The sequence below is a fragment of the Psammomys obesus genome, unplaced genomic scaffold (assembly GCF_907164565.1).
Source record: "Psammomys obesus unplaced genomic scaffold, mPsaObe1.curated_primary_1811, whole genome shotgun sequence".
Taxonomy (NCBI): Eukaryota; Metazoa; Chordata; class Mammalia; order Rodentia; family Muridae; genus Psammomys; species Psammomys obesus.
The window spans coordinates 2755926-2779105 of NW_026594311.1; the positions used below are offsets into that span (position 1 = coordinate 2755926).

Here is a 23180-nt window from a genome sequence, read left to right on the forward strand (position 1 = left end):
TTATAAATCACCTTTCAGAAAGCACTACAGCATAGCTATCAAGAGTTTAGAGTGGCGGGGGAGACAGCACAGCCTGCTATTCCGCAGGACCCAAGTCTAGTTCCCAGCACCTACAGGGCAGCTAGTTCAGAGATCGGGGCTCTTTTCTGGCCTCCGTAGGCACTGCATGTGTGGCGTGCAGACATACACGCAGGCAAAACACCCACACAGGTAAAGTAAAAATAATTCAAAAAAAATTAAGCCTGTTTCTACTTTGGGCCTATATAATTCTAAGTGACCAGTAAGTTGTGTTTTTGCTCTATCTTTCCTACCTACCTACCTACCTATCATCTATCTGTTTTCCACAGACCTAATCGTCTGGCAAACCAAAGTCCAGATAAGGGAATCTTGATTGGCCAGGTTGGTTGCCCCTGGGTATCTTCCCATGACCCAGTGGGTGGAGGCGGAGACCATCCCGCTCCCAGCTGCTTAGAGCAATAACCCTGGTACAGGAGGGGTGGACAAACATCCAGGGCTGGCAAGCCCTGGGATGGACATCATTGAAAAGGGAACCTAAGAAAAAGATGCAGAAATGGGCACCCAGAGGTGTTTTAAAGGGTTCCTACAAGCGCTCATGCGCGTGGACACAAACTCGTTCACTCTCTCCTCTCTCTCTCTCACATCATCCACAGCGATATGATGATAATTATGGGTTGTCTAAGTGTGCAGTGCAACAATAAGGAGTAATCGGCATGACTTTGAAGAGTATTGAAGAACGCGGGTGAATGCTAATAGATCGTCCTTTGAAAAAAGATAAAACCACACACATGATCTGAATTTTCTGAGGAAATAAACAATGCTCATTTAGTGTTTAGTCTGTAAGGAAATAAAACCAATGGGCGGGCGGTGTGATAGCTGCTGGCATAAAGATCCAAGTGTGGTGGGTTAGGCCTCTACTCTCACATAGGGAGGCTGAGGCAGGAGGGTGACGGCCAGGATGTGTGACAATTCGAGACTCTGGCTAAAACAACGCTTTATATTCACAGTTTTCCTGTGTCACTTAACGAACAGCTCCTTTTCCCTTTATTGAAGCGGGCTGGGGCGGCCTCGCTCCGCCCCCCGCCGGTTGCCCGACTTCCCGAGCGGAGGCCGCGCCCCCGCCGCCGCCTTCCGCCCGCATGGCTCCGCTCCGCTTCTCCGCCAATGTTTCCTGGCTGTTCCCGGAGCTGCCCGGGCTCCCCGAGCGGCTGCACGCCGCGGGCCGTGCGGGCTTCGAGGCGGCCGAGGTGGCCTGGCCGTACGCCGAGCCGCCCCAGGCGCTGGCGAGCGCGGCCCGGGCCGCGGGCTTGCGGCTGGTGCTCATCAACACGCCGCGGGGTGCGCGCCCGGGGCGGGGAGCGGCGAGGGCGGCGGGGAGCCCGGCTCCGCGCTGACGCTGGTGCTCTCCGCAGGAGACCAAGAGAAGGGCGAGATGGGGCTGGGGGCCGTCCCCGGGAGACAGGCGGCCTTCCGAGAGGGCCTGGAGCAGGCTGTGCTGTACGCCAAAGCTCTGGGCTGCCCCAGGTATCCTGCCCTGCCCTCCCTGGACTATAAGGTCGGGCCGGGCGGCGCTCCAAGCGCAGACACACCGCTGCGGGCCACGGTCTTTGCAGGCTGCTTTGTGTATTTCTTCTGTCAGTGGTACTCAGTGGACCTCATACCGGGATCCCCTGCTGGGCGGTGGGGTCTGGCTAGGGAGCTAACAAGGAGGAGAAAGCTGGGGGCGGAGGAGGGCGGGCACCTAACCTTGAGTAGAAGAAAGCTGTTTGTAGACTGTGGTGCAGGAACTGCATCTGGCAGGCCCACACATCCACCTTGGAGGGAGAGGTACGCTCTTTAGGCAAGGAGGCTGTGGCCCGGCCAAGAGGATTATTGTGTCCAGCTGAGTTAATGAGGCTGGAGGAGGTGAATACTGACTTCCAGGGGCTTGGACACCTGAAGGGCCTGTGGGAGCTGGGTGTTGCTGGGATGTGAGGTGATGCGATGGGGCCGAGGGAGTACATGTCAGACCCTACAGAGTCAGTAGAAGTGCTGGGAATCAACCGGCAGCATGAGGCCCACCGCTGGTCAGCTAGGGGCAGACAGCACTCAGGAAGACTCTTAAGATCTAAGGAGAGGAAGCAGGGTTAAGCAACACGGACTCTCTCGAAGGGCAAGGGTCAAAGTCATTGTTAAAAGGTGAGCCTCAGGGCTATAGAGATGGCTCAGCGGTTAAGAGCACTTGTTGCTCTTGCAGAGAGGACCTGGATGGGGTTGCCAGCACCCACTTGGCAGCTCACAATCACACATCCAGTAACAGGGCAGCCAACACCCTCTGGCCCCAAGGGCATGCATGACGTACACATACATACATGCATGCAGGGAAGCACATACAGATACATTTAAAAAATATGAACAAATAAATAAAAAGTGAGCCTCAAGCATGCTTATGGGCTGAGAAGGAACAGGGAAGGGAGTGGTTAAGAGCATAGGGTGGCAGCTAGAACGGTTACACAGAGACCCTGTCTCAAAAGCAGAAACAAGAAGTATAGGAGGGAATTCATAACGCATTATGTACTCCATAACCCATCAGGCAAGAAGGCCCTGATGGGCTGACTGGAAGAAGGCATGGGTGACCCGCCTTGGGCTGCCAGAAGTGTGGGAGGCTGCATCATACCCCAGATGGTTTGGAAAGAAGCCCCGGGAGAACGGGGTGAGGCTGGTAGAGTCAGAGGGTATCTAAAAAAGGATGCGTAGGGAGGCATGAGCTCTCCCCTGCCACCTTCTCCACAGGATCCACCTGATGGCTGGCCGAGTACCCCAAGGGGCTGACCGAGCTGCAGTCAAGGATGAGATGGAGACGGTTTTTCTGGAGAACCTGAGGCATGCAGCTGGGGTGTTGGGCCAGGTAAGAGGTGGAAACACATACCTAATGTGCTGGGGAGGGAGGGGGTACAACAGTGGGGACAGTAGATGAGTTACAAATCTGAGCAAGGACACAGATCAGAGAAACAGATGAGGTTGGTGCCCAGGGGCAGACTGGGACAGATGTGGGGAGGAACCCTTGACAGCCTCCATCATGGTTCTAGGAGAACCTCGTGGGACTGCTGGAGCCCATTAACACGAAAATCACGGACCCCCAGTATTTCCTGGACACACCCCAGCAGGGTAGGAACCCAATCCTACACCGCCTCCTAGTCCTCTTTGATTCTCATGTTCCAAAGTCTCACAGCTTATCTCCCTGGCTTCCCCCCTCACCTACCGCAGCGGCAGCCATCTTGCAGAAGGTTGGGAGACCCAACCTTCAATTGCAAATGGTGAGTGGGAAATGGGTGCTTCTTCAGAAGGCATGCATGTCTTCCAGTGTGGGAAGAATTGTGGGGACACTGAGGGTTCTGACATTCTCTTCCCCAGGACATATTCCACTGGCAGATCATGGATGGAAATCTGACAGGAAACATCAGGGAGTTCCTGCCTATTGTTGGTAAGGGCTTCCTCCTGGCCTGCTGCTCTTTCTTACGCTTGCCGTCCATTCCACTCCTCAATGCCTTACGTCTCTCCCCTTTCATCCCTAGGACACGTGCAGGTGGCACAGGTTCCAGATAGAGGGGAGCCAGGGAGCTCTGGAGAGTTGGACTTTTCTTACCTGTTTCAGCTGCTAGAAGATGAGGGATACCAAGGATTTGTGGGCTGCGAGTATCGGCCTCGAGGTGAGGCTCTCAGTAGCTGGGGGAAGGGGACTCTGGAGGGACAGATGTTGGACAGGGTCTGTCCTTTCCCTTATGGGTTCAGATGGCATTGCCTCACTTTTACTGCAGGAGATACGGTTGAGGGTCTGAGCTGGCTACGTTCATACTGGGGCAGACGGGGCCACCCACGGACTGGCCAGTAAGGTTCTGCTCGGCACCTGCATGCTGCTCTGGGGGCAGTGGGCGGGCACCCAGGGGCCCTCCTCTGAAATAAAACCACACTGAGCACTCTCATATGTGTATATTATCTCGGTGGGGACACACAGTGTCTAATGCTTCAATGTCCCTGGGTTAATTCCCTCCCACTGAGAAGGGACACAGTTCCAAGCTGAAATCTTCCAGTTGCTACCAGGGTGGCTGTGGACACAGGAGTCTCTGAGCCCTCCATATTTGTCGATGAGGAAGCAAAGGTCCAGTGGGGGTGGGAGGAGGTAAACACTGGTCACAGGTGCTTGAGAGGCAGAGCCAAGATTAGAGCCAATGTCTTATCTCAGTGGTAATGTCAACAGTGATGGCCAAGTAGGAACAAAGACCGGAGGACCAAGGATGAGGGTGGCAGACAGTGACAAACTGGGAGAGAGGTCACCGGCAGAGCTCTAAGGGATGAGTGCTTGCCAGCTCACGTGAAGTTCCCTGGGACTCCACTGGGTAGGCAGGAAGGAGGCATTCTCTTCTGGAAGGGAAGTGCCCAGGGCCCTGAGGTGAGTCCAGGCTGCTCGGTAGCTGTTCAGGAAGGGCAGTCCCTGTTGTCAGGCTGTAGCAGCAGTTCCCCAGACACAGCCACAACCCTTTGGTGTCACTTTGTGTCTGAGTGCCAGTCTGTCCTGCCTCAAGTGGGCAAGCTTGACTCAACCAACCAAGAGAGTTGTCCACTTTCTCAGAGGAGGCGGGTCCAGAGGGTGAAACAGGCTGTGTTGATGACAGACTCCAAGTGGTGGTACGTAGAGACCAGCTGGGCAGGGGGGCTCTCACTGTCCTGGGGCTGCACGGGGAAAGGCTCTCGGAAAACCACGGTCAGAGACTGTGGGGAACAAGACAGAGGTGCAATGTGAGGGGCCGTGGAGAGGACAGAGGGCTGGCTACATACAGAAAGATGGCAGTGCAAGCTCAGAAGGCTCAGGTGGAGAACTTGGGGTACAGCCCCATGAAACCCCTTGCCCTCCATTCTCACCGTCTTTCCCAAGTGTGAGTCCAGAAACACTAACACAAAGCAGTCGGTGAACTTCTGATTCAACACAACCTGAAGCGAACGATGAAACAGAAAAGGAGTGAGGCTGGTCTTACCTGAGCGGGTGTGAGCCCTCCTGAAGGGCTTCTTTTGGAGGCCAGAGGGGGGCGGCCTCCTTCCCTCACTGTGTCTGACCCTATCTGCAAGCTTGGGTCACTCAGGATGGGGTTGCCACCTTGGGCCTCTACCTGTCAGAATCTTGTAGAGGCCATGCTAGGGAAGCCAATCAGTGAAGGGTGGTTTCAGATCCTTGGTGCTAACTCTCCAGCCTGTTATAGACATCAGCTGCCAATAGCACTTGGCTTCAGGATCTACCACTGGGTGACTTCTCCTCGGGGCTTCTGTACCATCTACTAATGTGGCTGTGGCCCACATCTTTGTCTTGATCATGGACGTCCACATACCTCATGGACCACAGGCTCAACTTGCCCCACAAACTCATCACCCTTCCTCTGATCACTCCAGCTTTAGTGTTCCCATCACTGGTGCCCCAAGTGCCCCTCTGCCTGCCCTGCTGCAGCCTTGGCTTCTCTGGATGACCTGTGCTATATCAGAGATAAGTCTTGTTCCAGGCTCATTGCCAGGCTCACAACTCCTACTTTCTCACTCCAAGTCTTCTCTTGAATCCTCTTCCTAAGCACAGATGGGCCCATCTTTTACTCTTTTTAGTTTGTCACATACATACATATCACTAGCGCTTTCTCTCTCCCTGTCCTTCACACCAGTGTGCACAGGCCTGGGGGCATTGCTGAGACACAGATCCCAGGCAGTGGTGGCGGTGGTGGGTGAGTGTGTGTATTTCAGTAGTCTGAGTGTCACACTGGGAGAAGGCATGTCACTTCCCAGCAATCATGTACTCAGAGCTTTCACAGGCTGTTGGTGTGGTCCAACTCCGGCAAGACAACAGTGTAAGGCGGAGTTTGTTTGGTGGGGTTCGTTCTCTGAATGGTTCTTTCATATCAGGTGAGGATTTCTGCTGGTTTTCCTTTTAGACTGGGGCCAGTAGGACTCACCAGGTACTGGGTTCCCAAGTCTGGACTCTGAAAATGGCGACAGCTCTGGGGGAATCGGCTCAGGAGAACCTTGATGAGGCTCTGGTACCAGGAAACCGTCATGGTCAGGAAACAGTCCTGGGGAGGGGCCAGAGGCTTAAGCCCACCTCTCCAGAGTCACCTAAGAGGCTTTCCCTCCAACCCAGCCACCCATAGAGCTGCAGGAAGCAATGGTAGTCCTTGTGGAGTCAGGTGTCTTACCAGCTGGGGGTCAATGTCCGCAATGGACTTGGCATGGACAGCCTCTAAGAGCTCTTCCAGCTCTGCCAGGGCCAGGCGCCCCCCTAGCCTTAGCCGGTCAGGCCCTGGTGGCTCCAGCAAGAAGAGGCGCTTCCAGAGGGTATCCCGCCGGCAGTGCCCGCCAGCCAGCCTGACCAGTTGGGCCAGCCGGGCCCGGGCGATGCCCACTTCTGCAGCCAGTGGGGGGAACAGAGGAGCTGGCCCTGGGGCCAGCATAACCCCCGAGGCCTCCCCAGGGCTTCCGATCAAGCTCCCAGGAGCCTCTGGCTCGGGGGGAAGCCTGGATGGTTTCCGGAATCTGCGCATGTCAGCAGTGAGTCTTGGGAAAAGTTCTCGTTGGCTGGTGAGCACCACGAAGAACTGAAGCCTGGGGAGGGGAAGGGCGGGAGAGTGGGAGAATGGTACAACAAAACTTAGGGACAGGAGAAGAGGGCAATCTGAAAAATGGGTACATTCAAGGTAAGAGATCTGACCTCAGAACATGCCGCTCAGCTTCTCCCTGCTCCTCAAAGGGTGCAGCAGAGTGACAGACAAGCAGAGACACATCAAAGTCATCCTGATGGCGAAGTCCTTCAGAGTCCAGATAGGAGCCCGAGCTGTGTGGGTGGGGTGGGAGAGATGCCAACTCTGAGGCTCGAGTAAAACCAGTCCCAACCCTTATGCCCAAGAAAATATACATCTCCCTACTCCAAGTGTGGCCCCCAACCTCAGCCCTACTGTGCTGGAAGCTGCCTCCCAGCCTTACCTGTGCCAGGCCGACACCAGGGCATATTCATTATGTTCTGGGCCACCCGGCCGGGCCATCCGAAGTGGCTTCATGTGGTAAGAACTGGCATGGTCAGCCACATAGTTGTACAGTTGGTGGGCAGCGATGAGTGGGGTGGGGAGCTCCAGTGTCCCTGTGAGACAAGTTACAGGAAACAGACACCGAACCTGGGACAAGCGCCCTGAGCTGCTGCAGCAGGGGATGGGAACACTAAGGTTTTGCTTTCCTGGGGAGTCCCCAAGCTCTCGTGGAATGCTGTTAAGATGGGATAAAATACTCAGAACAGAGGCCAGCGTAACAAAGACCACAGGCTCTAATACTGGTCTGAAACCACCTGTGACAAACTTAAGAGACAGTCAAAGACTGAAAGAATGGACATGACACGGGGAAATGGGCGACACATGGTCTTACCAGGGCAGGCCCAGGCGTGTGGCTGTTCTATTTTAGTCTTGCTGAATTGCCCTTGAGCACTGACCTTGGTAAATGTGATTTCGGCCAAAGTGGGGTCCATCAGGGTGGTGGGCCAGGAAATGCTGCAGGAAGGTGGTGAGGTGGTAGCCGTGCCGCAGCACCAGGTGGGCACCGAGCACATGCTGGTGCACGAGGCGCAGGTGGAAGTCGTAGCTAAAGGAGTGCACGTGCATCAGGTCACGGACCTTGTCACACTCCTCGGTGAACAGCAGGGACAGCTGGGGGAGGGACAGGAGGTGGGTCGGGGTGCGGGAACTGCCTAATCCCTACTTCCCTCCTGGGCAGAGAGGAATCGTGGCAGGGCTTCCTGTGGCCGTGGGCCCTGCAGAACTCCCTCAGCCAGCCCGGCCTCTGTGGGGAGCCTTCCTCTTACGCTTTGTCATAGCCCGCTGTGCCTCCCTGATAATGTGGAGCTGGTGCCATCTGGGCAGGGAAGCCCTTTGACTACTGCATTTGAGTGCGGCACAGATGGTCTACCACGTATGTACCGGTGAGTGTTGTGAGGCAAGACCCAATGCTTGCCTTCAGGAAGCTTTGGGTGTGGGATGAGAGCCAACATAGGAAATGAAGGAGTAGAGCACACTAGAAGACAGTGACACAGAACATCAGGTGGAAGTCAGGAAGGCGGGCTGTCGTCTATCACAAGGCTTTCGCCTGCCTTCCCGAGGACGCCGTCTCCTCTGCACGTCACACCTGAGTGCCCCCTGCCTAGAACTCGGATCTGCCTGACACAGAGCGTAACTCCTACTATTCATTGTAAGGCTTCCTATGGAGCACGTAAGGCCAGGCCAGGGTGAGCCTCCTCTGATTGAGTCTGTGTGACTACCTGGCTGCATGAACTGATGGGAGAAGAAGAGAGAGGGAAGGAGGCAGTGATAAGGAATATGCTCGCTCTTGATGGAATACGCCACCAACAGTGATAACAACAGGGAGTGGATGGTGGCAGGCTCCATTTGGACACCCTTGGGAGCATTGGGAGTCAATGGAAAAGCAAACAAATACTAGAAATAGCCAGACTAGCTTTATGGCCTTGGCAAACCAGTCTCTGTAGGCTGTGGCTTCCTCACCCACCTTAGAGATACTGCACAGATCTCAGGCAGGAGTAGTGCAGTGAGCCAAAATATAGACCAGTATCACAGAAACTCAGATGACAAACAACTCTGCCACTGACTAGCTTTGTGTCCCAGGGTAAAAACACTTAATTTCTGTGACCTTCAGACTCCTCCTTTGCCTGGAAATAAACTGCTTTTCTTCCCTCAGCACATACAATAAGTACTTAGTGAACAGTGGCATCCTGAAGCCGTCTAGACCGTGAGCAGGGCCTCCCCACCTCCCCAGCATGTAGACCCTGGCAGCTGGGAGGTGGAGATAGGAGGACAAGGAATGCAAAGTCATTTCTGGCTACATAGTGACTCCAGGACAGCCTGGGCTATGTAAGACCTATCTCAAAAAACAAAACTAAAACAAAAGAAAGCCTGAGCAGGGCTACAGATTTAGAGGAGGCACAGAGGGGGCCTAGACAACTCTGGAAATGACAGGACACCGGGAGGAAGCCCTCTAATCTTACAGAAAAGTATGAGCGAGGACCTGCCTAAGCATGGCTTTCTTTTAAGCACTCTGGTCCAGGTGGGTCCCTGCACCTGAAGCCACTTACTTTCCTGGCTGAATTATCCTGTGGCATACCGTGACCATGTCTCTATGCTCAATGTTCAAAGCAAAGGCAACCATGTGAGGCGAGGGTTGAGTCATACAGGAATGGAGGTTCCCCGAGATGGAGAGGAGGCGGTTCTGATTGCACTGCCTCCCACTGGGTCCTTATCTTCCAGAGGCGCAAGTGCGCCTACAACAAAGGCATCGGCCCTATTGTGACATTTTGGGCAACCCGAAGAGCCAAACCAAGCAAGCCAGGGCTTCAGGTTGCTGACCTTACTTGCTCCTTGACTAACCGCACATTCCTGAGTGCTTGGTCCTCCAGACAGACTGACAAGGACATAATAATAATCAAGTGACAGTTCTGGTGACTACATAGACAGTGCCAACTGTCCCTAGTTCGCATCAGACTAGGTCTTGCATGGTACTGACCTGATACGTCATGTTACACACTGTGCTGGCATAGGGCAGGGCCCGTCTCTGTGCTGGCTTGCCTTGGTGCTACAGTTGAATGGAGCTTTGGACCTTCCGGAGTCAGAGAGGCTCACAGTCCAGTGAGCACTTGAGCCCTCACCAATGCCCACCACACAGGGGGGTGGCAATGGTTGTGACTGAGTTCCCTGTCCACCTCCATAGATACTACCCTGTCCCCATCACACACCTGAGAGTTGACAGCCTGTCCCATTGGGATGCGGGAACATTCCAGAGCAAACTGTTTGACACAGAAGTAACAGCCCTGAAGAGAGGGTGAGATGAGGTGAGGACGGTGTGGGAGGAGGGTGGAGCGCCTCCCACTCAGTGCTCCCACTTCTCACCTGGAACGTCAGCTCCATGAGGATGATGCCCCCAGGCAGTGCCCGCTGCAGGTGGTAGGTGGTGGCTGCAGTGCTAGTACTCTGAAGAGAGGAAAAGGAGACGTGTGCTGGGCGTTCCTGGCTTTAGCAACGATGGTCTAGGTCAGCCAAGTCAGTCTGAGTCAGGCTCCCTGACTTTGGGTATGGATGGGAACATAACTCAGATCATTGCTGACTTTACCGTTATGTGACAGTAAGTTACCTTAGGGCTCCCCTCATTCTTGGCTTTAGGGCAGGAAAAGGAGCCTCGACCCTCTGTTCCAAGGATAGCCATAGCCCGGAGTCGGCTGGTGCTGTAGAGAAGGAAGAGACAAGAGGGTGAATGAAGCAGGCCAGGGGCTGAAGGGTTCTGGCACCAGGCCGTGTCACATGGAATTGTTTTACAGGCAAGAGTCAGGCTTGAGAAGGACGGGTTTGCTCATGGCTCCCCAGTAAGCATGGATTGGGCTGGAGTCCAGGTCTAGACTGCAGGGCAGCTGTTGCTGTCTGGTAAGTAAGCTGTGTTCAGGGGTGCATGTAAGGGTGGCAAAACACTGGGCATCTTTCTGTTACCTTGGAGAGAGGAGGTCTGCGGAGGGCAGGGAGATAAGGCATATTTGAAATTTTATTAGGAGGCGCTCTGCCCTGTAGGATGGTTCTCTAAGAGGGAAAGCAGTTTTCTTTAGAGAGGGAATGATAGCACCACTGTTCTTTCACTATGTTTATTTGTCTATATGTGTGAGTATGTGACATGCCCGCATGGGCTTGTGAAGGGCAGAAGAAGGCATCAGATCCCCAAGAGCAGGAGTTAGAGGTGGCTGCTGGTCATCTGATGTGGTCCTGGGAACTGAGCCTGGGTCCTGTGGAAGGCAGCAAGCACTCAACCATTGAGCCACCTCTCCAGCCCTTTCTAGTTCTTAATTCAGAGCCAAGGAGAATGAGGAGCAGGGACTCTGAAAGCCTAAAAGGGCTGGTGGGTCCCATTTGTTCCATGAAAGCTGAAACACCAGGCTCATGCTGGTGAGTGGTAACTGGAGTGCCAACACTTAAAGATGGGGGCACAGGGGCACATGCTGGGGCCTCACCAGCCTTGCACCAGTATGTGGGGTCCTTCAGGTTCTTAACATTAGTGATGTCAGGCTGGGATCAGTGATCTCAATACAGCACTCAGAGCTATCCATCTACCCCTGCAATGGGTACCTACTCACTGGTCATGGAAGGGGCTCTCTGACAGAAGTGTTTCAGTTAGCCCTCAAGGGAAGTGCTGTTAGACCCAGAGATCACTAAACTGTGATCTATGAATGCCCAACTTTAAATTATGCTCTAGAAACTGTTTTTTAAAATCACTGTCATTTCTCCTCACTGGCCATCTGAGAGCAAGATGGATCACCAGCAGCTGTACTGAAGTCACTCATGTAAGTTCCATCAGTGTTCTCACTCTTGCTCCAGCTGCTCAAAGTACCATGGTCTCATCTGGAAATGGCAGTTGAATGTGTGTGCTCAGTGTTTCTGTCAGCACTCAAGGACAGCACTCAAGCTCATTAAACTGGCCTAAGCACCCTTGAATGGATTATTAAGGTCTACACAGTGAAAAGAGATCATGTTAGTTTTTGTACGTACACACACACAAGTTCTGAACCTGGCTTGGGACAAGAAAGGTTGTTAGAGAGTTGCCATGCATAGGGTTGATGGCATGTAGTGGCAGAGAACTGGCTTCTTTCCAGGACTTGGGCTGCCGGTACTACAGTGAAGTATAATTAAGAACGGGCCACGGTCGTGGGTACAACTAGGACCAGTACAGGGTGCCTTGGGGAAAGCCGACCAAGGTGAAAAGGTCAACAGGAAGACCAGGACAGGAATCAAGACCCGGATCTAAAAGCTTAGGAGCATGTGAGACCTGCATGCATAGATGTACGCAGGCATGTGGACAAATGAGGTGTGGGTGGGCACACGCTTGGTGAGAATGTACAGTCTGTGCATGTGCTTGTGAGGTCTGCAAACTGCAGGTTTATAGGACATGCAGGAGGGCTACATGAAAGGTGTTTAAGATCATCATGTGTGTGTGCCAGTGTGCTGAGCTGAGATGAACATGTACAATGCCTGAGCAGTCAAAGCAGAGCCACATGAAGAAAGGAAGGCGGATGGAGAAGTGGGTAGGGAAGGAGGAGCGGATTCACCTCCGGGCAGGTGAGGGGGGCCGAAGCGGGACCAGCACAAAGCCGATGCTCTGTAGGTACTGCACATACTGCTGCAGGAAGGCCAAGCTCAGCTCCTTCAGCCAAGGCTCCTCCCGGGCTCCTGGGGGAGACACATCCAAGGGTTCGCAGCTTGTGGGAGCCTCTCGACCTCCAGAGCCCGACTCGGGGCGATGTCGTCTCTGCAGGGGTGGAAGTTAAGGCTCTTTATCTAATGACTTCCCTGGAGGGGTGAAGCGCAGGCTACTCTGGGAAAGCTTGAGCCTCACCGGCCCCTCGGGGGGTGCAGACGTCTCTGGGGGACCGTGCAGCCAGGCAGCTGGGTCGAAGAGCAGAGCTGTCGCACAGTAATGCACCAGGCGGGACGACTGCTTCAGGGTCTCCAACTCCCCGGCCTGGGGACACAGGACAGTAAGCACGGGAACAGGGGCCAAGGAAGGGCCAGGGACCTTTGAGGAGGACGCAGAGGGGCTACTCACACTGATGGGCATGCTGGCTGGCGCGGAACGCTGCTGCCAGGTTACAAAGAGGTTCTCCATCTTCATCTGGCGCTCCAGCTCTGGGGGGTGGGGGGCGTCAGTAGCAGCCTTCACAGCTGACCTCCTCTCTGGCCCAGTCCTCACGGGAATTGTCCCTCCCCACCGCCTGGCCCACAAGCCTCACCTTTTCGCTCTGTCATCTTGATCTCTAAGAACTGCTGCCCATGGTAGGTGACCGGATCTGGAGTTCTGGGCACAGGACCAACTGTGGAGCTGGGGCGAGCAGCTGTGATGTCCCTCAGGGCTTCATCAAAGGGAAATGTGTCCAAGGAAAGGGGACCTCCACCACGGGAGGACCCACTCAGCCGGCCCTGTTCGCGGCTCAGTGGAGGGCTTGGGTTCCGGATGAGGGTCTCCACGTCCATGGTCGGCAGCAGGAATGGGTTTGGCTCCTGAGAGGGATGGAGGATCACATCCGGCTCAAGTCCTTTGACCTTGAACCCCTAATCCCACATCGGGCTTTCTTTCCTAGCAATTCTGTCCCAGCCTGTCTCCCTTTCCCAGTTTCTTTCAGCTGACCAGCTGGCGGCCAGAACCGTCGGTGGGAGCTAGGCAGCAGGTACCTTTCCATCGCGCACAGGAAAGTCCAGCTGGCCGCAGTGGTGGAAGAGCCCGAGCTTCTGGCTAAGCAGGCAGAAGATGAGATGGGCCCGTGCGTTCTGCCACTGTGCAAGGCGGGCCAGAGCTCGGCCCAGTGCTGCACCCAGGTCCGGGGCCCAGTTATAAGTCAGCAGCTGAAGCTAGAGAGCAGCGGTCAGGGTCAGTGAGGCCATGGAACCCCTTCCCCCATCCCAACCCTTGACCCCATGCTCACCTTCTTGTCTATGACCTCTAGCAGCAGGAGCCTCTGTCGGGGAGCTCCTCGCCCTGGGCTTCCATCTCCTCCTGACTCAAAGCGCTGCACAGCTTTGGCAGCTACAGGCAGGGGAGGGAGACAATGGGGTGCTGTGGCCAGAGCCCCATATCCCACCCTCCCCCTGCAGGGTCAGCAGCTGCTGGGCAGTCCCTGTTGCCCACCATCTCCTCACCCTGCTGTGTTGGTCTCCTCCACTGTGCGAAGTTCCTTCCCAGAAGAAGAAGGTGCCGCTCAGCTGCTGGGCGGGGTGCTGGGCCCAGCTGCCCAGTGGAACAAGGGCTGAAGACATCTGGCTCAGAACCTCTGTTGGGAGGAAGGAGTGGGTAAGAAGGAAACAATTTCTGGCCTCATTTTCTGGCCCAGCCTGTACCTCCTGAGCCTTGTGCCCAACTCTCCTGGCCCTGTCCTTACTGGTTTGGCTTACTAAAGTTGCCAGTTTTTAAGGCTCCGGGGGAGCCATTTCAACCCTACCAGACCTCAAACTCACAAATGCCGCTCAAAGACACGGACACTGGTATCTCCAGCCATTGAGGTGACTAGAGTGGTGAACTCTGAGAGGATGGAAGGAAGGAGGAACCGGGACACCATGTGGGTGGAGCTTCTGGACACTGAGGCACAACCTGGAAGGCAGACAAGTCACTGCAGGGCTGCAGGACGGAAAGCAGGCCAACTCGTGAGGGATGGGCGAGGGACCAGGGCCTCACCAATCTGAACCATAAATCCCATCCAGCGCCGAACCACACGAGCGAACACAGGGTGCAGAGTGCCCACCTCTCCCTCCTCCAGCTGTGCTGTCCTGCGTCTAAAAACAGAGCAGGAATTAGAATGCCACGCCCCCAGGACACACACAGTTGTCAAGCACCCACCAGGGTCTTCACACTCAGGCCTGCCCTAACACACCATGCCACACACATACCTTTGTCTCTGGGCTCCAGAATCTGGGCCTGGTGCCCGCTCAGATCCACCTGGGGTCCGAACATTCTCAGTTTTATGACGTCTCCGACCCCGAGTATCTTCCGGCCGATCCAGGACAATATCATCAGTTGTTTTGGGGGAACCCAAATCTCCACCTTCCGTTTTACTCTAGCAACAGTGCAGAGAATGAGGAAGGGCTATTAGGAAGAGGAAAGGAGGGACGGGAGCACTGTGGAGCAGACATGAACTTTGAGGGTGAGGCCTGGTTCGGGCCATGATAGCTCATGGAGGCTAACTACCTAGCCCTGGGCAGGTTTCTTAACTTTTCTGACTCTCATCTTCCTCATAGGTAAAGCGCTAGTGTTTAGAGGGCTCTCACTTAGAAACATGCAAGTGAAGGCAGCTGGTAATCTGCGACTCTGTACCAGCAGTTCCCCAACTGTGGTCTCGACCCCTTTGTGGGGGGTCAAATAACCCTTTCAAAGGGGTCGCCTAAGACCAATTTAAAAACACAGACATTTACATTATAATTCATAACAGGCAAAATTACAGTTATAAAAGTAGAAACAAGAATGATTTTATGGCTGGGGTCACTTCTATCCAGAGGACAGAGCATTTCTATCTCAAAAGACATGTGACAAGGGCTGTAGGGGAAGAGGGTTAAAGCAGCTAGAAGGCCGTCGGGTAAACAGAAGCCAGCTTCACCACTTCCGTCCTACCAGCATATCCCAGAAGCTCCGGCGGCCGGCTTTGCTAGGTGGAGTCACAGGCTCTCCCGAGACTTGGGTAGAGGGAAAGGTGCTGGCTCTGTAGGCAGGGCTCTTAGTTTCCAACGACCCGCTCTTTAGACTTCCTGTGGACACCAAGGATTGAGGATCCCATCACTGATCCCCTTTACCGAAAAGCTCACCCCAAGCCTGGCCCAAGTGTCTCAACACCAACTCTGATGGTGAGTGTATGAACTGACTGTGCACAGCTGCACACATCTGTGAGATGAGCTCCTGAGGCTACCTCCCTCCTCAGGTGTGTATGTTGGGGGCGGGGGCTGAATGCTTCTGCTTCTGCCACAGCTTCACCTTGATGCGCAAGACAAGGTGATGGGCATCTGCTTCTGTCTCTGAGTGTCATGTCTGCAGCCTTGCCCAGCACGATGCTGCCTTGACCTCTGACTTTGCCTGGACCCAGCATAGGAGTTGGGTTCTTGACCTGCATACCTGGAGGTGCGTCTTCTGTACACAGTGAAGTGGGCAGCAGCCGCAGCTCCATGATGGCGTCAGCCAGGGCCTGGCGAGCTGCAGCCCGGAGCTTCTCCTCCAGCTGAACAATGCTAATGTTCCCCTTTTCCCACACATCCAGTCGAAGCCGTGGGGACCCATCCTGAGCTGGAGGAAAATGGAGGTCACCTGCGGTTGCATTCCACTCTTATCACCATCATTGCCTTCACAGCATTGCTGGAACACTTCGTCCCAGCAGGTTGTCTTACCTGAAGAGCTGTCCGACATGTTTGGGCACCGAATGACCTGAGTCAGTTGCTCAAATTCTTCCTCTTGTATTGGGTCTGGGGGCCCCGGAGAAGAGGGAGGCCACAATGCCAGGGGGATGGGGGATCCTCCTTCTTCCACAAAGGCTAGAGTGATGCAGGCAACCCCTGTGTAGAAATCCATAGGAAGGCTCAGACCCAGCACTTGCACAGCCCCTCCTGGAACCCTCCTCAGCAGCAAGGCTCTCTTCGCCTGCAGGTGAAAAAGCCTTTCTTGTACCTGGTATAGTGCCATAGGCCTAAGCCCCGCAATTTACCTTTGCCACCAGTGCCCTGTCCACCAGGCTTGTTATACAAGTAGATGTCCAAGTCAGGGAGGCCACTCTGTGGTGGGAGTGGATGCTAGGGAGAGAACAGCCATAAGCGCTAAGATGAGAGGTCCATAGTGAGGACAGGGTACAGGTTTGCATGGGAGCTCAGGAAGACACAGGCAGGCGGGTATACACAGGCCCATGGGCCATGCCCCAGACGGAGGGATCTGGAGACAAGTTACAGTCTGGGTGTGCAGGGGGCAGGGTACACGTGTGTGGGCAGGTGAGGGCAATCTCACTTGGAAGTGGTTCCGGCTATTGCTGTCTGTGTACTTGGGAGAGTGGAGGAAGGTGAGTAAGTTCTGCCGGAGGTACCAGGCCAGGGCCAGAAGCCAGGGTCTGCAGGATGGGGGCAGGGCGAGATGCAGCACCTCTGAGGGCAGACTCCCAGGAGGCTGGATGAACTGCAGTTAGAGAGACAGAGCTGAAGGCACGGATTCCAGACTAGATTTCCTCAGCACCTGTGGCTGAGCCTGGAAAGGATGCTGGTGTCAGAGAGGCAGCTGACCTCTACATCAGCCGGGGTCAGCTTGCAATTCCGAACCAGCATGACGGTGATGACGTCCAGTGTGGCCTCATCCAGGCGCCGACGAAGAACCCTCACTAATTCGTCTGTGATTTCAGGACCTTAACAGAGCCATATTAGAAAGGTGGGGGATACTGTTAGAGGACTCAGCCATCTTCAGTCCTGGCCTTAAGGGCCTAACCACACCAATGGGACATGCACGCCACCTAAACGAAGCCAGCAAAGAGTCCCAGTTTTGTCAGGCTACTCAACATGATTTTGGACATACAGATTTTACCTAAAATTCTGAAAATCCTTATCCAAAAAATGGGAAATTTCATATCACCAATCTTGGAATTGTGTTACAACTACTGAAGAGTGCTATGTGTTCCAATTCTTTGACTGCCAACTTGACACAGCCTGGGGTCATCTCAACTGAGGGGGTGCCCAGGTCAGCCTGCTTTGTGGGAGGCTGTGGGAGGGTGTCTTGATTTTACTACATTATGATATCAGTTAGTCTATCACGTAGTAACTGGTATAGGAGGCCCAGGGCACTGTGGGTTGTACGTTCACTGGCAGGTGGTCACGGCCTGTTGAAGAACACTAGTTAAGCGTGAGTCTGTAAGTGAGCTGGCACCAGCGTGCCTCTGTGGTTTCTGCTTTAAGTTACTGCTGAGCTCCTGCCCCGACTTCCATTTGATGACGTAACCTGTCAAGTGACATAAACTCTTTCCTAAGTTGCTTTTGGTTACTGTTTTATCACAGCAACAGAATGAAATTAGGACAAAGTGAGCAGCTTTAGCCTGAGATCGGGTACACATTACCTGGATGCCTCAGGTTCAGTGTAGCCCCAGCTGATCCCACCAGCTTCACCCAGTCCATCTCTGGGCTCAGGTCAGTGGACCCAGCAGCTCCACTGGGACTGTCTGGCTCCGCTGCCCACACAACACCTTAATCGAACTGTCGTGTCTCAGCTGGCTCCTGCTCAAGCCAAGCCGAGAGCACAGCAAGCTCTGGAGGACAAAGCCCAGGGTAGACTGGACGCTTACCTGCCTGCCCTACACCATGTACCAGTAGCTGGATATGTCTGTCCACTTGGCCCACAGGGCGAACGGCGTCTGAACTGCGGCTGGAAGCCATGTCAAGGGGAGAGCGAGGACCCTACAGGGACAGCAATGGTCAGGCTTCAGCTCTAGGGAGCATGAGGGTGTGTGGGAACAAATGGGTGGTGGAGTGGTGATACATGCCACAGCATCCTCAGGGTAGATGGGTTCTTGGCTTCGAGACAGAGCTAGAGATGGGGGCAGCGTGTCCCCTTCCCACGGTCTGTCACTGCAGGATGTCTCCAGAAGCCTAAAAAAAAGACAGGCAAGGTCTTTGGACACGCCTCCTCCCACACCATCCCCGACTCAAGCTTTAACCATTTCCTCAGGGTCCACATACCGAAGGTAGTACACGGCCTTTGTTGCTCGCTCTTGGTAAACGAACATGTTTTTCCGGTTCACCACAGAGAAGGCATTGAGCACAGAACGCAGGGCCTGGATGGCTGCAGAAGTAACAGGGGGTGAGAAGACTTGCTTCCCCAGATCTCTCACTCCCACCTGCCCTCTCAGGACAATCACATACCCCGAGAGACCCCCATGCTGGGTCCCATCTTGAGGCGCGAATGGACTCGGATCACAGTTCCCCACACAACGTCACAGGAGAAATGGCCTGGGACAAACTGCATTGTGGCTGCTAGGTATCCTCGGGGACCACAGCTCTCATCAGCAGCATAATCTGCAGAGGGGCAGCCGAGGTGACAAACAGGATATCCAGGCCTCTGCTCCTTACCCCAGACTTCTTACTCCTCATTCCTCACCCCCGTCTGACTACCTGTCTCCTAAGGAAAGATGAATGTATTGGGCAGTAAGGATGAGCTTGGCACAGGCACATTCTGAGGAGGCCAGTTATGTTATGGACGCTTTGGGGACTCTCTTAAGGAGACTCTGAAGGAGTCGAGAAAGGCAATCCTAAAGACAATGCCAGAGGGTTCTGGCCTATCATAACATATGCCAGTGGCCCTATAAGCTGCTGTCTTCACCAAAGCTGTAGCAGTAGCTCATTAAAAGAAAGCGGCTCTGGATGCCCGTGCACACTGGCTGCAGAGGGGCAGCTCTCCTGTGCATTGAAGGAAAGGTATCCCGAAGGCTGGTGCAGTAGTGGTTAAGGGTCACGCCCTATTTGATCCTTGTCATGCTACCAGTGAATGAAGAAGCTGAGGAGCAGTCAGCAACATACAGGCTACCTAAGAGACGCTACCTACTTTCTGGTTCCGAGCGCAGTTCCTAAGGGCTTCGGACAGAACATATGGAGACTAAACCAAGGCAGAGCTGTTCCTAGGCTCTGACCGGCCATACATGCCAGGCTGCTTCGAGTCCTGATGTGGCAGTGCTTGGTTGTCCTGGCTCATTCTCAACGTGCAGAAACTGCCTTCAAAACCACAGCAGGCTGCTGATTTATGGGCTCTCTACTCTCATACATAGAAACATCCCAGGATGTGTTGAGAGAAATAGTCCTCTAACAATGCTAAAAAGGTTTGACACTATTAAAAACAAGGAGTCTCTGGCTTTACTTTGAAACCAGAAGGGAGAACCGGAGATGATATGATGGGACTTTTCTCCCAGCACCAGCATGAGCGGTCATGGGTGCAAGAGAAGGGAGCCCAAGTGCTGAGACTTCGATTACCACCCTCACTGGATTAGTGTGAGTCCTTTGCATGACCGGAAACCCCAGGGATCCTAAAGGGGCCCAGTGTCTGCCTATCTAGAGGGACAAACAGAAGACCAACTTTGCTATAGCGTCTCCGACTCCTCCCCTCTGTTTCCTCCTTGTGGAATAGGCTGCCAACTTCTCACTCCCTGCCCAGCCCCGTTGCTGGGGTGAGATGGTTGTTTTGGGTATCAAGGCAAAGCCAGAAAAAGGCAAGCTATGAGAAAGCCACATCACAATCACAGCCTGGAGCTAGGCCTCCCCTTCCTCACTAGCTTTCCCCCTACCAAATAGAAGCATGCTCAGTTCTGGACCCCATTTTGAAGGTCTTTCCTCACCTCTACTTTCCTTATCCATTTTCTCTGCTGACCTGCTTGAAAGAGCAGTTGCTCTCTGCTCCAACTATCTATCTTCACTCTGCCTTTTCATCTGGCTCCTATTGCATCTCCACTGAAACTGCTTTCTTTAAAGTCAAGGACGAGCCAGCAGTAGCCAAATGCAGGGATCCTTAGCTTTCTAGTCTCGCTTCTCACATGAGGAATGGCTAAGAGGGCAGGCAGTGACACTGCTTTGTGAGGAAGGCTCCTGGCTAGGATCGTACCGTCACTGGGCAGGGGTACCCTCTGACGTGAATGGAAAGGAGTCTCACTGCGCCACAGATCTTCTTCACTCTCGGCCACCAGAAGGGAGTTACACACGTGACTGTCATGAAGGTCCTGAAGGAGCAGTCGCTAGGAGAAGGAGCAAGGTGTCAGAAAACCAAAATACTTTCTGATAAGTGGGTGATGGTCAGGGGTGATAAATGACCACTGAGGCCCAAGGTCAAATAGAACACCAGGAGCCCAGCCTGGACTTCCTATAATACACTGTATCAAAAACAAAAGTACATGGATGTGCTGAGGACTATGAGGCAGCCAAGGACAGTCTGCTTTGACATCAGACTTGCATGCTACAACCTGGAGAACAGCCTATGTTGGTAGTATGAGAATGTTACTTCTAGGTACTGTGACGTGAAAGTGAAGGAACAGGTTTCTTGCCAAGAGAAACACAGAGCTCATGGTTTCAGACACTGTTCAATCTGCATGGAGAAAAAAGGTGACACAGGTGGGTGACACAGGAGGTTTGGACTATAGAGGGGAAGTTGACATGAACAAAGGGCCATGGAGGGATAGGTAGCCTAGGGAGTCAGAAATATAATTCTGAATTTCTAAAAGCAAAAACAAAACAAAACAAAAAAACCCCACAAAAAACAAAAACAAAAACAAAACAAAACAAGAACCACTCAAAACAAAACAAACCCTACTACCACCAAGGAAAGATGCCAGCAACCAGATCATTAGTAATGAGAGAACAGCATCCTAGTTAACAGAGCTCAGGGCTCTGAAAGCAAACCCAGCAAGTCTTAGTCCCTCGCAGAATCTGGTCACCATCCTTCAGTACTCAACCAAAAACGGCTTTATCCAAGAAGTCTTCCCAGATACTCCAGGGCCAGAGCTATCATGTGCTCTGCTTTTCCACTACAGAATTCTGCATAGCTGACACTGAGCTCCTCCTTGTATGTCAGCTGTTCAATGTCTGTCTGGCCTCTTCTATACAAGTGAGAGTCAGGGTCCCTGTGTCTGCGTCTCACTGACATCCCAGGAAACCCCTCAAGAGTCACTGGCAGGAAATGAGAACCTTCCAGTTTGTAGGGCATTGGGGGAGTAACAGCTCTCCAGAACTGGGATGTCAAAGATCTCTGTCATTGGTTACGTCTGATACAAACCACCAGATTCTAAGGGATCAGGTCTAGAAACTCCTTTCTCTTCCTCTCTGCCTTGGCACCTGATCCCCACGCTCTGACCCTGGTTGGCTTACCTGGTTGACCTCTCTGCAGATCTCCCCAACTCGTCTCACCAGGAGTTGTTGCAGGTGGCGACACTCAGCGCCTGGCCCGCCATCCTCCCGAAGCAGGTTCCTGGGCAGGAAGGATGGATATGTAGATGTGACAGAGAACTGCAGTAGGAGGCAGTTTTAGGTGTCCTAAGTTAGAGGAAAGGTCATGGAGCTGGGGGAAAGGGCACAGAAGAAAACTATATAAAGGAGGTAAAAATTATGAAGGCAATGAACCTCATGGGGAAAGGGAAAACATTTCTAGCGGTTTTGGAGGCCTAGGTTCCATGCTTGCCTCTCCAACTCCATCGTGGCTCTACGCTGAGCCTCCTATCATCCAGCATGGCCCTTTGTTTATTCTCAAACCTTGGTCAAAGTGATGGCCTTTTCTTGTTTCACCTCTGAGAATAGGTTATTTAAGCAGATGCCTAGCTGTGAGTTCTGGCTCTATCATTCACTGTGACCTTGAGCAAGCATTTAATTCTCTGCACAGAGTTTTTTCACCCCCACTTTAAGGGCAATACTATGTAGAGCTGGTATGTAGATCAGACATACTAATCCCTGTACACGCTAGACGGTGCCTAATGTTACATGCACTTGTTAAATATCAGCCACCACGCTTACTTTTAAAATATCAACCTCTAAAGCTTTTATCAACTTGATGCTCTTGAGACCCAGGTAGAAGTCAAAATCCCCATCAGCTTTTCAGTCATACTAAGAAAGTCAAGAGTGCTGGGCATGGTGGTGCACAACTTTACTCCCAGCATTTAGGAGGCAGAGGCAGGTGGATCTCTATGAGTTTGAAGCCAGGCCTACATAATGAGTTCCAGGCCAGCCCTGTCTCAAAAACAAAAACAAAAATCAAGAGTGATATGCTTTTCCTAGAAGAGATCAGGAGGAGTCTTGGACCTTAGAAGATTCCTACCAAAGCTCTTAAGGCCCTGTCTCTCCCCCTTTCCTCCCTACCCCCGCCCTCCTTCTGAGACAGGGTTTCACTGGAGCCCTGGTAAACCTGGAACACACAACATAGACCAAGCTGACCTCAAACTAACAGAGATCTTCCTACCTCTGCCTTCCCAGTGCTTGAGTTAAAGGTGTGTGTCACCAGGGAAGCCAGGCCTTAGGTACTTTCAGTAACCCTGGAGAGAGGTGCTGTGAGGATAGGCAGGAGAAGCTGATAGCATTGGGGTGCAGGCCATGGCTTCTACATACCGTGCGTGTGCATACACTTCCACACGGTCCTGCAGTATCCTGACGATGAGCCAGAAATCAGGCAGGGAGGGCCCAGGAAGGCCTGAGACTGAAGGCGTTGGGGGTGCTGGTCCAGGTGGAGTCCGCAGTGTGAAGGCGGCTTTATCACCAAGGGTCTCACTGGGGCCCTCACTGTCGGAGCCACTGCTGCCACCATCATAACCTGTGTCAAATGTGCTGATATTCAACCCCATCCTTAGCTGAGCCTGAGTCACTTGACTCTCCGGCCCATCAGGCTTGATAGTCTGATCCTCTTACCTAGCTAGACCTTTCCCTATGCAGCCCTAACCCCAGCTGCCATCAACTTGGGGTCCTCCACCCCCATCCTGAGCTTACCGAGGTGGTCTGAGTCCACACTGCCTTGACTAGACATGAGGCTTAGTCCCCGGCTAGGCCCAGACTGACTTCCTGTAAAGAGAAGGGAATGCTTAGTGTGTCTCTGGATCCTGCCAGTAGAAG

The 23180-nt window shown here is 53.5% G+C and overlaps 2 protein-coding genes across 3 annotated transcripts in view; one reads left to right on the forward strand and one right to left on the reverse strand.

The window, feature by feature from the left end:
* The first annotated feature begins 1134 nt into the window (after positions 1 to 1134).
* On the forward strand, positions 1135 to 3980 carry Hyi (hydroxypyruvate isomerase (putative)). The gene is made up of 8 exons (XM_055618403.1): positions 1135 to 1356; positions 1431 to 1542; positions 2791 to 2905; positions 3087 to 3165; positions 3265 to 3314; positions 3412 to 3481; positions 3573 to 3707; positions 3816 to 3980. Exons 1-8 carry the CDS (start codon positions 1158 to 1160, stop codon positions 3887 to 3889), a joined length of 834 nt encoding a protein of 277 aa, XP_055474378.1. The 5' UTR covers positions 1135 to 1157; the 3' UTR covers positions 3890 to 3980.
* Positions 3973 to 23180, reverse strand: part of Szt2 (SZT2 subunit of KICSTOR complex) — a 44543-nt gene continuing 25335 nt past the window's right edge. The window contains exons 39-72 of one of the 2 annotated variants that reach the window (XM_055618401.1): positions 23058 to 23129; positions 22683 to 22884; positions 21456 to 21555; positions 20200 to 20329; positions 18474 to 18626; positions 18291 to 18393; positions 18095 to 18200; positions 17897 to 18008; positions 16851 to 16969; positions 16582 to 16746; positions 16289 to 16373; positions 15975 to 16139; positions 15706 to 15873; positions 15211 to 15344; positions 14493 to 14659; positions 14281 to 14378; positions 14064 to 14196; positions 13749 to 13879; positions 13535 to 13635; positions 13284 to 13460; positions 12845 to 13112; positions 12661 to 12740; positions 12451 to 12576; positions 12164 to 12363; positions 10210 to 10300; positions 9969 to 10049; positions 9815 to 9865; positions 7508 to 7721; positions 7012 to 7165; positions 6740 to 6862; positions 6228 to 6633; positions 5988 to 6104; positions 4918 to 4986; positions 3973 to 4767 (exon numbers count right to left, since the gene is read on the reverse strand). In XM_055618401.1, coding sequence (XP_055474376.1) covers positions 4624 to 4767; positions 4918 to 4986; positions 5988 to 6104; positions 6228 to 6633; positions 6740 to 6862; positions 7012 to 7165; positions 7508 to 7721; positions 9815 to 9865; positions 9969 to 10049; positions 10210 to 10300; positions 12164 to 12363; positions 12451 to 12576; positions 12661 to 12740; positions 12845 to 13112; positions 13284 to 13460; positions 13535 to 13635; positions 13749 to 13879; positions 14064 to 14196; positions 14281 to 14378; positions 14493 to 14659; positions 15211 to 15344; positions 15706 to 15873; positions 15975 to 16139; positions 16289 to 16373; positions 16582 to 16746; positions 16851 to 16969; positions 17897 to 18008; positions 18095 to 18200; positions 18291 to 18393; positions 18474 to 18626; positions 20200 to 20329; positions 21456 to 21555; positions 22683 to 22884; positions 23058 to 23129 — 4745 coding nt within the window. In that variant the 3' untranslated portion in view covers positions 3973 to 4623. Of the gene's footprint in view, positions 4768 to 4917; positions 4987 to 5987; positions 6105 to 6227; positions 6634 to 6739; positions 6863 to 7011; positions 7166 to 7507; positions 7722 to 9814; positions 9890 to 9968; positions 10050 to 10209; positions 10301 to 12163; positions 12364 to 12450; positions 12577 to 12660; positions 12741 to 12844; positions 13113 to 13283; positions 13461 to 13534; positions 13636 to 13748; positions 13880 to 14063; positions 14197 to 14280; positions 14379 to 14492; positions 14660 to 15210; positions 15345 to 15705; positions 15874 to 15974; positions 16140 to 16288; positions 16374 to 16581; positions 16747 to 16850; positions 16970 to 17896; positions 18009 to 18094; positions 18201 to 18290; positions 18394 to 18473; positions 18627 to 20199; positions 20330 to 21455; positions 21556 to 22682; positions 22885 to 23057; positions 23130 to 23180 lie in introns of both variants that reach the window. The other variant, XM_055618400.1, reaches the window with a different exon arrangement.